The 14,606-nt window shown below is 37.1% G+C and overlaps 2 protein-coding genes across 9 annotated transcripts in view; one reads left to right on the top strand and one right to left on the bottom strand.

The window, feature by feature from the left end:
• Positions 1–814: 814 nt before the first annotated feature.
• LOC137183797 (dual specificity tyrosine-phosphorylation-regulated kinase 4-like) lies at positions 815–9,492 on the bottom strand. Its single transcript, XM_067591094.1, has 13 exons — positions 9,290–9,492; positions 6,039–6,302; positions 5,815–5,938; positions 5,532–5,713; positions 4,748–4,884; positions 4,173–4,313; positions 3,899–4,037; positions 3,254–3,338; positions 2,934–3,106; positions 2,775–2,835; positions 2,530–2,644; positions 2,252–2,358; positions 815–1,264 (listed from the first exon to the last, which is right to left on the bottom strand). Exons 1-13 carry the CDS (start codon positions 9,413–9,415, stop codon positions 1,137–1,139), a joined length of 1,782 nt encoding a protein of 593 aa, XP_067447195.1. The 5' UTR covers positions 9,416–9,492; the 3' UTR covers positions 815–1,136.
• A 4,502-nt stretch (positions 9,493–13,994) lies between these two features.
• Positions 13,995–14,606, top strand: part of mical2b (microtubule associated monooxygenase, calponin and LIM domain containing 2b) — a 67,909-nt gene continuing 67,297 nt past the window's right edge. For 7 of the 8 annotated variants that reach the window (XM_067588907.1, XM_067588905.1, XM_067588902.1 and 4 more), the window contains exon 1: positions 13,995–14,227. The gene's annotated coding sequence lies outside the window, so the exon portion shown is untranslated. The remainder of the gene's footprint in view (positions 14,228–14,606) is intronic. The other variant, XM_067588904.1, reaches the window with a different exon arrangement.

The raw sequence follows: 14,606 nt of genomic DNA, 5'->3' as shown, positions 1-14,606 counted from the left end.
AAGGGATTTGTTATTGTGATGTATTATGACTTTTCATCTCATCTGAATGGCTTCTTCAAGAACCTCCATCATGTTGAGATTTCATATTAATATAAATGAATTGGGATCTGTGTGATCCCCTCTGAGTGTGTCCCCACCACTTAACCATGATCTTTTATCAACCTTGACCAAAGTGCCTTTGTTGACTAAACTGAACCTCACTCAGGATGCGAACCCCTGTGTCTGGTGTCAGAGTCCTGTATCTTCTACACCCACCATACACCCTTACCACCGCCCTTCTAATCCAATATTTAAATGTAAAACGTTGCCTGTGTACTTAACCCAGGCAGTGATTACTTTGTCCACGCAACATAATTTGGAAAACAGTTCAGTGGTATATAAACATAATTCCTAGACAGACATTTTGACTTGTCATAGTAGGAAAAGCACAAGTGTTTCTAATAACATTAACAATAGGTCTATTCAAGTGTCCCAGTAAGCTATGACAGTGTGACGGTGAGCCAGCATGTACAAAAGCAGGACCCTGAAACTGAAGCAGTTAAACTGAATTCAGCTATCATTATTTCTATTATTTACACCTGTGCTTTTCCTACTGTGACATGTCAAAATGTCTTATTGACAGTTTGCAAGTTTCACCATTAGTGTACTGGCACTCCAGGAAGATCACACAATCTCAGTTCATGAAGGCACAAAATGCACAAGAAATATCTGTAAATATCTCAGCCAGTCTGAATCAATGCTGATTATATTAATACAGTAATAAATATACATAAAGTGAACTAATAAATATTTTAAAAAGACAAGATTCTATAAATAAATTCCAACAAAACTATTTTATTTTAAAAAATACATCATCAGTCTGGTCATTTTTTAGTAACTTAGAGGAAGCAGGCAGATTGATATTCATACAGTGTATATGGGCAATTTAGAATCTCCAATTCACCTCATTTCTACGTCTTTGGGACTGTGGGAGGAAACAGTTTCACATTGAGAGGTTTTGGCATTATTTTGTCATCCTCCAGATCCATCCTTCTGCGAGGCAGCATTGCTAACCACAGAGGTCAATAAAGGTCAATAAACATTATCTGTGTGACTAGCATTGCAGCACTTTCAGTGATTGTGCCACATGGCACCTTTTAATGCCCTAATAATTTTCCTCCTGTCTTCGCTTTTACCTTTTTCTTGATCGGTGGCAAATGTAGTGGTGGCATTTTCTCTTTTTTCAGCAAGACAGGCTTTATGCTGCTGGTAAGCACTGTGGCATCTGAGTAAAAGTGGACAAAAAAGGTAAATAAACATAAATACAGTAATAGTAATAGTAATAGTATTTCTTTTTGAACAAGACTGAAAGATCTTGAAAGACTTTACAATCACGCTAGCTGCTCTGCAAGGCTGTACTGCAACACAACAACGCTAACATCAGCATGCTTATATACTCACTATGATAATGTTAACATTCTGTTGTGTAGCAGGTATAGTGTTTAGTATGCTAACCTTCTTAATTTTGCATATTAATTAGCAAATGTTAACATTAGTCAATCAGCACTGAACACAAAGTACAGTTGAGGCTAATTGCAATGTCATTAGATTTACGGGTATTTGTTCATAGACCAAAATATTGGACAAAGTCATAATTTGACATGCTAGTGGTGCTAGAACAAAAGCCAAGGGATCACCAAAGCCATTGGGATTCATCCCCTGGTCACAATGGATATCTATAGCAATTTTTATGGCAATCCATTTGGATAGTTATTGAGACATTTCACTCTCAGATATTTTACTGGATAAGTGAAAATTTTGACCTGCTGGTGGCACTAGGTGAAAAGTTAAGGGATCACCAAAGTCATGAGAATTCATCCTCTGGGGAACATGAATGTCTGTACCATGTCTGTTTCCATTCATGGAAATCCATCCAATAGTTGTCAAGATATGTCACTAAAAATCAAAAATGTCAAAAAAGTGGCACTGGAGGAAAAGTCAGGGGATGAATGTCAGCTGACCATGAATGTCATACAACAGTGTCAAGGCAATCTGTCCAGTAGTTGTTAAAATGTTTCAGTCTGGGCCAGAGTGGTCAACCAACCGATCGACGTTGCCATCACTACAGCCACGCTGCTAGTGCAGCCAAAAAGATTGGATTGGATGAACAAAATCACTGATGTGGCACATGGGCTCCATATATATTACTGTTGACAGCAGTTACAGTGCTGTGAGAAAAGGACCACTAATGTGTCTTAGAGAGCTGACTTACCTTGTCTAGTTTTTTCAGCAAGTTTTACAGCTTTGGTCTCATCTTTCTTGTGAATCCATGGATGCTGCAAGGCCTCTTCTGGTGTTATGCGCTTTGTTGGATCATATCTAAATAATGAGATACATGCATGTGATGGAGAGATTCTCTAAAAGATATGCAAACTGTCATAAAAGACCAAATGAATTCAGACAATTCTATAGATTTATACTTGTAGTGTGTTATATTCATAAGTGTTATATTTATATTTCTATACTGCCTTTCTGAGGGAGTGCACTTACTTAAGGCAGCGTTCAATGAAATCCAGAAAATAAGCATCCTTAGAGTTCAGTTGTTTGGCCAGAGTGCGGCTGTGGAGCTTTATATCTTTAATATTCAATGGGACGCCATCCAAATCTGCATAAGCACGACAAATTGACAAGTAAGTTACAAGATATCCTGCAAGGCACTACAACATTTTTAACCCTGTCATGAGGGAAAGCAGTTAAGAAAAACATTAAATGAATGCTTGAATACTTTTGCTCACCAAAGAACTTTTTACTTTTGGGCGCTCTCACCAGCAGTTCAGTAGGGAAGACACCCAGAACCTAAAAGAATTGACATTCACACACTTGTAAATGGTGCATCTTGGTTAACAAATATTTCAGACAATGAAATGGTATGAATTATTTCTCAATAATATTACCTTCATTATACAGCTGAACTGGTCTACATTGTCACGGCCACGAAAGAGAAGGCGACCACGAAAGAGCTCAGGTAACATGCAGCCCAGGCTCCACATGTCAGTGGCTGTGCTGCATGTTTTGCCAAGAAGCATCTCTGGAGACATGTAATACAAAGTGTAGATGAGGGGTTGATCTGTGGAAGATGATATAGGAAAGAGATTCATTAGATACATGTTTACATGGTCTTTAGTGTTTCATTTGCTTGAAATATCAAATGTCTGCCAAGACCAACTCTACAATAAACATGTTTTACAATGTACATATAAAAATGTACATTCACCTCTGTGTTTCATAAAGCAGCTTCCTCCAAAGTCACTCACTGCTGCATGCTTGACACTGCCCTTTTTGTAGAGTAGAATATTTTCCTGGAAATGAAACATGCATGTGGACTATTACTTTACCTATAGTACACTTTGTTGAGCAGTGTATCCTGTACGATGACAGATGATTTCCTTAAAGCCTCAATGTGTAGAAGCGGAAAGTTTACAAAATTGGCGCCCCCAGTGGTCAAAAAAGGTTACTGTGCCTCTTTTCCCAGGCACACAGAATGAATGGGCTGAATACACAGAGCACCAAATTTCACCAGGATTATCTATTTTTTCCACGAGCTCATGCCATCATAATTTGAAAGATGCTACAATCACACAAAAAGTCTACACATGGTGGCTTTAAGTGCAAAAAAACATGCTGACATGATGTATTTCAAGTCTAGAAATCTCATTGAAGCAAACCCATTTCACTGCACAGAGAAGTACAGAATGGTCAAGGATTACATCCTCAAATTAAAAAGTCACCATAGTTATTAATATTTTTTCTTAGAAACAGACATTATTGTATTTGGCAAAGAAACAAGAATCAGTAGTGATGTGGTTCAGATATCCCGCACAGTTACTATGCAAGTTTTTTCAGAATCAATGAATCCTACCGGTTTTATGTCGCCATGGATGACCCTCTTCTTTTTGAGCATCTGTAGACACTTCAGCACATCTATGGCGTATTTTCGGATCTCTTTCTCATCGAAGCCCCGCCGGTTGGTCTCTTTTAAGGCTTTATATAGGTCCTTTCTGAAAGTTGATGTCACAGGCTTCTTGTAACTTCTTGTCAGGTTAATTAGTGTTTTCCCAATCTTTTTCTGTGATTGAGCAAACTGGCCTAATCATAACAAGAGAAAGTGAACAAAATGTGTTTTCTGAACTTACTCAAAGAGCTCAAAAGTGATGCAAAGGTGATTGCGGAAGTAAAAGTTCTCCTTCATATGGACAATATTGGCAGTGTTGTTCTCGTCTGTCTTTCGCAGGGCATCTAAAATCCTCACCTCAGCCTTCCCCAGCAAGTGAAAACTGAAAATAATTGGACCACAGAGCAAAATATGAACTCACTGACCATATGTGATGCACTTTACACTTATTATTAAAGGTACCCTGTGGCATTTTTAAGCATTAGTAACGCCATGGAGCAAGTGTTTTGATGAGTGGGTCCCTGTTTTGTCTGGTGCACCACAGCACAATGTGGACAAAATAAATTTCAAATCAAGGTCCATAAGATTTCAACCACATCAAAAAGTCTTCCTTCAGTTGAAACCTAAGAAAAAGCCACAGTAGTTAGTGAACCTAGAGTGGAGATTATTTTGTCACACATACTGATCCCAAGGTCAAGAATGAACTCCCATGCTAACATACACACAACACATTTTAGTGAGAAACACTGAATGTAATTTAAACATAACTGTGTTTGTATGTTTACAAGAAATTATATTGGATTTGAAATGTTTTACCCATCTTTGTTTCGAATGACCTTGATCGCCACCAGCTCCATGGTCTTGTGGTCTAAGCATTTGAGGACCTGTCCAGAGTAGCCTGTTCCGATGACCTCCAGGACCTCAAAGCGGTAGGCCAAGTGGTCATTGATGATCTATGGATTGAAGGGTTCTAGCTTTACCAAAACTTAAAGTACTACATAGGATTTTTTTTAAATTTTATTTTATTTTTTTTATCTAGCACAAAGACTGGAAGAGGGGGAAACCGATAGCCTGGCTGTATTGAAAGATAACAGCTCACAGTTAAACTTGTTGTATCTTGTTTCTAATCTGTACAAAAAAATGTAAAAACAACACATTGTGGTTTTTTGGGTTTATGTGCCACGTGGGATTGTTAATAGAAACCTACAGAGAATTACCACCCATCTCTGCTGTTCCCCTCAGCTCTATGGAGCAAATTAGCCAAAAAAATCAGCCATAATGACTTAAAAAAGTATTAAAGGATAGGTTCACAATTGTGAACCTATCCTTTAATATGTCAACGGTGTGTTTTCACGTTGTTTTGCTGTTCCCAAGTGGCCAAAATATAATAAATCAGAGACTGATAACATTGCTATCCAGCTGGATGATGTGGCAATTGCTTACAAAATATTTGAGACTAGAAACTCATTAATTGAGGACTCACTCATTAGTCCCATTATTATGTGTGAGTAACCAATAACTGAAATATAACAAAGTTAGATGCTGCTTGAAAGACTGATTGAGGGTTGTCCATTTGTACAATGAATAGTTCAGTACTTACCACTATGTAGTACCCCTCCTCAGTGTCATAGCCAGAGTTGGTGGACTTGATATCCTCTGTTTCAGTGAAGTTTGAGTAGCGAGTTTTATGGGCCTCCATTCCCAGGTACCACACTTCTTTGTATTCCTTGACTTCTTCCAGCTCATGGTCTGTCAGGTAAGGCCTGGACTCTCTCAGAACAGCTGTATATGGGGTAAGCAGATATTCACTCTCATGTTATCTGAAAGAAATCACAAAAGGCTCTGAACTCAGGGTTAAAAAAACAAGTTAAAAAAGTGCTTACTTTCAGGGGTCAAGGCTGTTCTTTCCACAATTGGCCTCTCCTCAACCTTCGGCTTCTCCTTGGGTTCAAAGCCCTTCTTGACTTTTTTTTTCTTGGTTTTGCTTTTCTGCATATTCCCTTGTTGCTGGTCACATGATCAAGCAAACATAATGAAAAAAATGTCCCACAAAATGTCATGCTGATACAGATAAATAAACATGTAAACAAACACTAGTGGGACACACCTGAATAGCAGGTTGTTGGGGGGTTTTCTGCTGGGTGTGGATTGGTGGGGGCACAATGTTCTGACAGGGGCTGAACTTCAGTTGGGTTTTCTGAGGGTTCCTGGAGATTGGTGGCAGGACAGCTAGCTGTGTGCGGCTAAAACCCTTCTGCGTTTTCAGAGAGCCCATTGGGATTGGTGGCAAGACCGTCTGTTGGAGGCGCTTTAGACCCTTTTCAGTGACAGACTGCTGTACGGTCATGGTGCCTTTTATGGTGAAATTATTCTAGAAGTAAAAACAGGGAGCTGGTTTGTAATTAATCAACTGACTAACTTTAAGTTATTGTGTGTAGAAACTTAATCTCTGTGCATTTGTTGCATTTGCACAGTTGTCTTTGTTGCATTTGTTACATTTGCACTGGTTTTAACGGGGTTTCAAGTATGGTGGCACAGAAAATGAGCTATCTTACATCATCTTTTATAGGAGTTCTTTGTTTCATTTACATCCTCCTTTGTAATTCACATCTTAGTGCAGCACAGTCATAAAAAGTGTCCCACATCAGAAAACTTAACAGGAAAGTTACTCTAAAACAAAAACTAAAATAATCACATCACTCTAACTTGTCTAAATGGATCCTCAAAAACAACACATTCAGCAAAGACAAGTTGCTGTTTAGTTTTTCCAAATACATAATCTTTCAATGCTTTGAGCAGCACAAACAAAACTCCATTCACCTCCATTGTTTTTGAGTGGCAGCAGAAGTTTAAATGACAGATATTTGAAATCCTCATATAAAATGTGCACTGCTGGTGGTAAATACTTTTTATTGAATTGTTTAAAAATAATTTTAGGTCCTAATTCCTGTAGTTTGAGTTATTTAGAATCCAGAGAAGCAACATTAACTATGTAATATTTACAATAAAAAAATAATTTTGAGGAGATGTTGGAATACATTGACTCAATCCTGAACAGGGGTGGAAGAAGCATTCTTTTACTTAAGTAAAAGTAACAATATCCCACTGTAAAATACTCCATTACAAGTTTTTTTTTTTTTTTTTACAATGTGCTGCTTTTATAATCTTATTTACATTCAAGTACTCAAGTATTATCAGAATCACAATACTTCAGTCCAATTCAATACCTTCTACTTTTACAAGAAATTAATAACACATTTTGTGACTTTTTTTTGTCTGTCGAGCCAGTAATTTTTGGAGCTTATCCCCCAACTCAAAATGTTTCTGTCTGACCTTAAACAGTTGGTCACACACCTGACTAGATAGGATTCGTATTTCAATTTAAGAATATTTTTCAAAGTAGAAACATTTGTTGACTTTTAAGTGACTTTTAATCATCATTTATCTACTGTAGTATTAGAAGTAAAGTTGCTCATTGTGTGACAGAATTGTCCTTTTTTGCATGCATTATTTCATTATGTCACAGTCCTGTCTGGTCTCAGTGTGTTTTCGGGGTTTTGGCTGTCTGTTTGCTCTGCATGTCCCTTCTGTGTTGCATAGTCACCTGGTCCCTAGTCTCTCTTGAGTTCTGTCTGTATTGAAGTCCAGTTTTCAGTTCAGTCCTTGTTGAATCGTCTGTTCATTTTGCCTGCTCCTGAGCTACAGTTTTTGTTAGTTACAATAAATAGCTGTTCTTTAGATCCTGTCTGCCTGCTGTCTCTTGCACTTGTGTCCACCTGCCTGCACTCCACTGTGACACATTATGAACTGAATTATTAGTTTACTGATGCGCAATTGTGTAAGCATTTAAATGTCATAGTTGGTTGAGGTGGAGCTGTTTCCCTGTGAATTGCAGTGGAGTGAATAAGTACTGTACTTGAGTAAATTTACTTAGTTACATTCCACCTAAAAGATAAAGATTATCAATATTACAACATGTCATAAAACAGAATTCTAGCCCTTTCATGCATGAATTATTAAATCACAGTTATAATTTTTTATTGTTTCTTTTTACTCTTAAATGAGTGAAAAATCATGCCAATAACTTTTTTAAAAATATATTGTATTTAGACATGTGTCCACTGTAGTGGACACCATGCAACAACAGTTTAGGAAGTGATTCAGTGGAAATCAATATAGGTCCAGAAAAACATATATTTTATTAAGATATTATCATTTACTAGGAGCAAATGGTATGAATACACACAGGAACATTAAATAACAACAACAATAGAGAGGACATTTGAAAAACATGTCATAAGCCCAATAGGCAGAATATAGCCTACCCTTTTGTGCATAATGTCCACCAGAGTGGAAAGATGTATTTTCAGTCACAGAAAAAAATGCACAAGAAAAATATTCATAAAAACTCGATAAAAGTATTTCTAACATCTTGTTTAGTTGAAAAATATATTTTTTACCTGTTTTTTTCTCTGAGAATAAAAGAATTTAACAAATATTCCTGAGCTACTTGGTGCATCTCCTCTACCATCTGCCATTTTGAATTTATGATGCAATCAAAATCACAGAGAGAGCCAAAATTGATATTCAGATGGAATTGTAGACAATGCTTTGGGGGTTCACCACCTGGTAGTTGGGACATGGTACTACAACTTAAATGGTTCAAAACAGCTTCCAAATATCTGTCCACTGTAGTGATGCATGAAAGGTCCACATGCATGAAAGGGCTAGATAGGGTTAATACATAGATTAAAATAAGTTTAAGCAATACACACACACACACACACACACACACACACACACACACACACACACATACTCACAACGAGAAAAGCCAGTAATTCAAGACTTCATCTGATAGGTTTTGATGGTTTAATTTTTTTTTGTTTGGTATCATTAAATCATGCCTCAGCTAACCTCTTGAGCAATAAGAAGCTCTGCTTGTCGTATTCATCTTATGTGTCAAGCCATTGCAAAGTCTTTGCAACTATTATGTTATTTGTGTCAGTGGGTTTTTATAGAATTTGGTGGTAATTTAGTGCCCTGTCTTTGTGAGCAGGGCAGTCAAAAAGTGGATAATGTCAGTGCTGTTTTCCATGCATGATGAAAGAAACTGCTGGTATTTTGAGTGGCTTTAATTAGGCCCGTTCATCATATAATGTACAATTGGCGATGACTGTAAATGATGCTAGAAATCAATAGTGTCTTATATGATGGAATTGTTTAGCTAATATAACAGAGGATAGACATGAATAACATCTGCAGACAATGCATACAGTAAATCCTCATCAGAACATTGCATGATTCACGCAGTATCATGATCAACAATGATCATTTTCAGGCAGAAATCATACCAACCGTGTGGTGTTGTAACATTGGCCTGGCCATGTTTTCTCTTTTAGGTAACAGCTTCCAAGGTGTTGGTTTGTTGTCGGGTCTCGTGCACACCTTCTTCTTGGAAGCGTAAGTGACGTCCTTATACATGTCGAACGGTGTCTTTAACAATATATTCACTTGCCTGTTGAATGGAAACACATCTGAATTTGTCTCACTGAGTTGTGTCTAATAGACGGTTAATGGAAGATGTGATGAATTCAACTGTTGCAGAAGTTCTAATGATGACATAATGCATTGCGTCACAGACACAGATTCTATTAATAAAGTGTGTGTTCCAGTCAGGGGCTGGTCTGAGGTCAGTGGATAGCCCAGTGTAACCTGTTTGATTTCACCATTAGAAAGTCAGTAATATGAATTTTATACATGAATTTAATACATTTTCATGTAGCTGGGATTAAATACAGTTCATTGACGGCAGAAGAACAAAAATTTTAAAAGTTAAAGGGTTAATTTATTGTTTTTCATTTTTTGACAAAAAGCAAAAACAGATATTTTCTTGGGCAAGGAATGACTTTCACCTCAATTAACCTTAAAACCTCAAAATTATTTTTTTTTATATAATTAAAGTTGTTTATTTTATTCTAAAGTTTTATGATCAACTCAGTAAGTCAATATATACAAAAAATAACAAAATAAAAGACCACTTATTACAGTAAATGTCAAAAAATACAACAACAACAGATAAACAGCTCGCACGCTGCAGAGTTCCAATGTCCAATTCTGGTTTATTGCACCAAGGTGACATTTCAAGCACTACTGCTCTTCATCAGACTAAAGTGACACAGCAAAACCCTATCAATGCAAAAAAAAAATATATGTATATTATATGTACAAAAATATGTAGTTCTGAATTAATAAAGATCAGATCAATGGTGTAAAGTAACATTCAATCAATTACTACCAGAGAAAACAATATGTACAAAAATATACCATATGTACAAACATATATACAAAAATATACGTAAAGAGGAAGACCCTCAATAGGGTATCCCTGACCACTATCAGCCTTGTAGGCCGTCATCAAGTACGGGAAACTACTAAAGAGGCGCCTCTATTTGTCCTATAACAGGTGCAATGTGGTTAACCAGAGACAAACAGCATTTAGAATAAATAGGAAATAAAAAGAAAATAGAAAATAGAAATAGAAAAAGAAACCAAGAGTGAAAAATAGAACTCAGATGACTAGTCTACCGAGGGTATGACTGACTAATTGAAGGTTTCAGGAGTCACAAAAGGCTCTTGGTGTCTAGAGTGTAAATCCAGAATATTTCGCATTTCAGACTTATTACAATAAATCAGTGAAAAATACGTAATAGAACAAACTGAACAAAACAAAACAAACTAAATCTGGGAAAACAGAATTAGCTACAGTAAGTAGTGGTGGTAGTAGTAGTAGTAGTAGTAGTAGTAGTAGTAGTAGTAGTTGTAGTAGTACTAGTAGTAAGTAAGTAAGTATAGTAAGAAAAAACTGTAAACTGTGGAGACAAAAAAGAGAGAACTATGTATCAATAAATACCACATAAATTCGGAAGCAAATTTTCCTTAAAAAACAAAAACATATTAAAAACTTAAAATCATTCACCTGTGAGCACAATGTAAACTGAAATAATTAAGTAAGTCTAGTGATGCAAATTCCCTAACAAATATAGAAAACCAAATGACACACATGAACATCAACAGATGTTTTTTGGGGGGTCTTGGGGCAGTTGACTAATTTTTTTCCACTTTCTTGGTGGTTCTGGGGAAAAGCAGCTCCTGGACCCCTCATATTCTATTCATTTGCAGGAATATTATTGTATATAGCTGCAGATTTTCTCTGTGTTCATATGATGAAACACAAATTAATTTAGTAATATAAACCATTTGAGCACAGTCTCGGGTGAAACAATGAACTTAAACTAGATTTTTAGACAAAAAGCGCAGGTGTAAATAATACTGTATAATTGATGATGGTTGAATTCCATTTAGCTGCTTCCTGGTATTGTTCATACTGGCTCACTGTCACACTGTCATGGCTTACTGGGACACTTGAATAGAACAGAGCCCTCGTTAATGTTATTAGCAACATCTGTGCTATTCCCACTGTGATAAGTCAAAATGTCTGCTGTGAAAAAGGTTCATTCATAAAGCAGCAGGATCCACCACTCATCATGTCAGTGGGGATTGTACTTGAGTAGAGCATATTCCCAGACAGATGTACAGCTAATCAAATTCAGTTGACACACAGTGGTCTTGGGGCTTTTGGGGCCTTTTGAAATCTGTTCCCATTTCGCTCAGTTGGTAATCCAGTTTTAAATAAGAACCCCCAACCCTATATCAAAAGAAAAGTGGTGTTATTGCATCACTTTAATGGCATCCAGAGAATTACATTTAATAAATAAATACATAATTGATTTTTTTTTTTTTTTTTTGCTGAATTGAGTTTGTTCCCACACAATACCTGCCAATCATTTTTAATGATCCAGGCTTCACTGTCCCTTGACAAATACAGCATGTTGACTCCTGCAGTTCTTCAGGATGTCCTTCAGTCCTTCACCACCTGAGGGCAGAACAGGACAGAACATCTCAGGCAGAGTAAAAATATGAGGGGAAGTGCATGTGTGTGGGCTTCTATGCACACACACATACATGCACACGTGTCTGTGCTACTTGGATGTTTGCCACTAATTTGCCAAGTGTTAAAGTATTTGCTGACACAATAATTCACCCTGTCTTATATTTATAGTGCGACAGTCACGGGGCCATGAAGCATCCCACATTCCTTGTAAAAGGGCCAAAAGAAATTAGTAACCGCTCGTGCATTGCTCACATATTACAGTGCCAGGTATGCAGTGGATCTTGTATTGTCTCCTTCTCTCCTATCTCTCTGTATGAGTGAGATAACAAGACTGCAGTTTTTATCTTGGAAACCCTCTGACTTCAGCAGACAGCTGTCACAGAGCAATAAAAGGCTCCACCACCCTGCAGCTGGTGTGGTAGGGAGTGTGTTTGTGGGGTAGTGGTGGATTTGCAAGGAACCACAAGAAGGTGTCTGTAATAGTGATGTTCACACCCATACTCTCCTGAAACTCTATGTGTCCTTCCTGTGTTGTATGCAGATGATGCTGCCTACATCTGGTCATGAGTTGTGTCAAAAGGCTGACACATAATCATAATTAGATTTTCCTCGCCAACAAACTAGTAGAAAACTTAATAAATCAACAGGTAGGTGAATGTATTTTGAAAAGAACACATAAGATTATTATAGAAAAGGCTTTTATTTAAAAATCATAACAGGGGGGTTAAAAAACTACTCTAATCTAACTTGCTACAATTAACAATCATTGTTGGTTACTATAAGTAACTGACTGAAATATGATATTGACACATTCCGTGTCTCCATTTGAAAGTCAACATTTTCCACTAACTCTAGACGCTCAGGCTTCTATTGGATACTGGATGCATTTACAGGCTCTCAGAAGCGCTGCTTTTTCAAATTGTGTACCAGCAGAGACAAAGTGAAAACAAACACAGCTGCACCGGACATGGGCAGAGTTACTTTCAGAATAAAAGTAGGTCTTACATGGGCCTTACATGTACAGACGTGTGCAGCTATGACTAAATCCATCAAACAGGTTACTTTATTATTATTAACAAATGTTAAGTATTGTTATTTTATTATATCATATAGCTATTGTTGTTTAGAAATACTCAAAATCATAGAAATGAAACAAATTAGCCAAGTAAAGAATTTTTATACTTAACTCTTGCATTAATTAGGCTATATGAAGTAAAACATTTCTTCACAGGGTCAATGCACCAGATTTGAGTTTCAAAGTGATCGTTGACTTGAATTGTTTAATCATTTTGTTTCTGTTTCCCTAGTGATAGTTTGGTAGGTGTGTGATATTGAACCAAAAGTATAAACCATCATAATCAGTACAACATCAACCACAACTACAGTAAATGAAAGTAGAGCTGGAAACTTCATTATACTGTATAGCTCTGTTTGGAAAGGGGCTGTAATGTGTACATTTAAGTCAGATGAAGAAAGAAGGCTAATTAGTTATTAGAAACAATTAGCCTAATTTAGCCAATAGGCTAAGTGAGGTGTAGCCGCTTTTTTAACCAACTAAAACCTTTGTGTTTATACAAAGAGGACCTCTTTCAATGACATTTTTGAAAAGATGAAACCAAAATGTCAGCAGTCATTGTCCAAAGCTCTCATGATGTTTTGATAACACACATGACTCATGGGAGATGTAGGCAGAAAATCTCTGTTTCATGTTTTAACATTTCAGAAAGTAGGAAAAATAAATATATGCAACCCTCCTGGAAGCTGTAGCTAGCTTGGTTATGCCATTGTGGATTTTTTCATAGTAGAAAATGAAAATGAAAAAAAGTACATGTTGTTTTTGCAGTCCTGCTAAAGAAAAAGAAAAAAAAAGAAAAATCTGCAGTGAAACGTTTGGATGAAGTCTACAATGTCTGACCAACATTTCCAAAACAAATGTCAAACATTTTCATCGGAATCGTTACAAAATGAGCAGTCAGACTCAATGTCCCGTTTATATCTCTTAAGGGAAGATTTTACTGGGTAAAAGCTGTGAATTAATTTAAACTGAACTTCTCTCACTTTATTAGTAAGGAGACACTTTTATCCTGTTAGAGATACTGGGCGGAAGTGTGCTGCAGTTGGACTTGACGCAGGTCTACAACAGGGGGGTCGGGAACAAACACGGCAGTTATCATGTGAGGAACAGCTCTGTCAGCGACAACATTAGTGTGTTAATGAGACAGTAACCGAGCTGTGAGGATACTTTGTGACTTCCACTGCCGACATACAGAGAATAAAAGCAGGAGGACTCCGGCGGGACCGTTGGCATCATCCTTGGTGTGTATTTCAGGGACTCTCCGCCGGTAAGTTCAGCAGCCGCCAGCCGCACTTCTCTCCGAGCGTGAGTGCACGACTGAGCGCTTATCAGGAATGCTCTTTACAAATACTTCATATCTGACATCCAGCTCACGATACTCACAGGGAAATGACTTTTTTTTGTCTCTGTGTCGTGCTTGTTTGACGTTGACTGTTATATGAGTGTGCTGCTGTTGAATGATTTATTCTCGGCTGTAACTTTAGACATTGTAGAGGTGTAACAGGTGACTTGGGCCCAAACAAAGGCTTTACTGGGAATTAGTTTTTCAAAAGCACCTCCGGACTATGATGAGAATAAAGCAAGTAAGTATTAATATGAAAAGAAAATACTTTTCAGATTGGCGCTAATGCACTGCAACTTACTAT

The sequence above is a fragment of the Thunnus thynnus genome, chromosome 5 (genome assembly GCF_963924715.1).
Source record: "Thunnus thynnus chromosome 5, fThuThy2.1, whole genome shotgun sequence".
NCBI lineage: Eukaryota > Metazoa > Chordata > Actinopteri > Scombriformes > Scombridae > Thunnus > Thunnus thynnus.
The sequence above is the reverse complement of the archived record's forward strand: the minus strand, read 5'-3'. Positions and strand labels throughout refer to the sequence as shown.

Coding starts and splice junctions, on each gene's coding strand:
- LOC137183797 (XM_067591094.1), bottom strand. CDS start 9,415: ATGTATAAGGACGTCACTTACGCTTCCAAGAAGAAGGTGTGCACGAGA. Junction 2,645..2,774: donor CAAAAGTAAAAAGTTCTTTG/GTGAGCAAAAGT, acceptor GTGCTTATGCAG/ATTTGGATGGCGTCCCATTG. Junction 1,265..2,251: donor TGCTGAAAAAACTAGACAAG/GTAAGTCAGCTC, acceptor ACTTTTACTCAG/ATGCCACAGTGCTTACCAGC.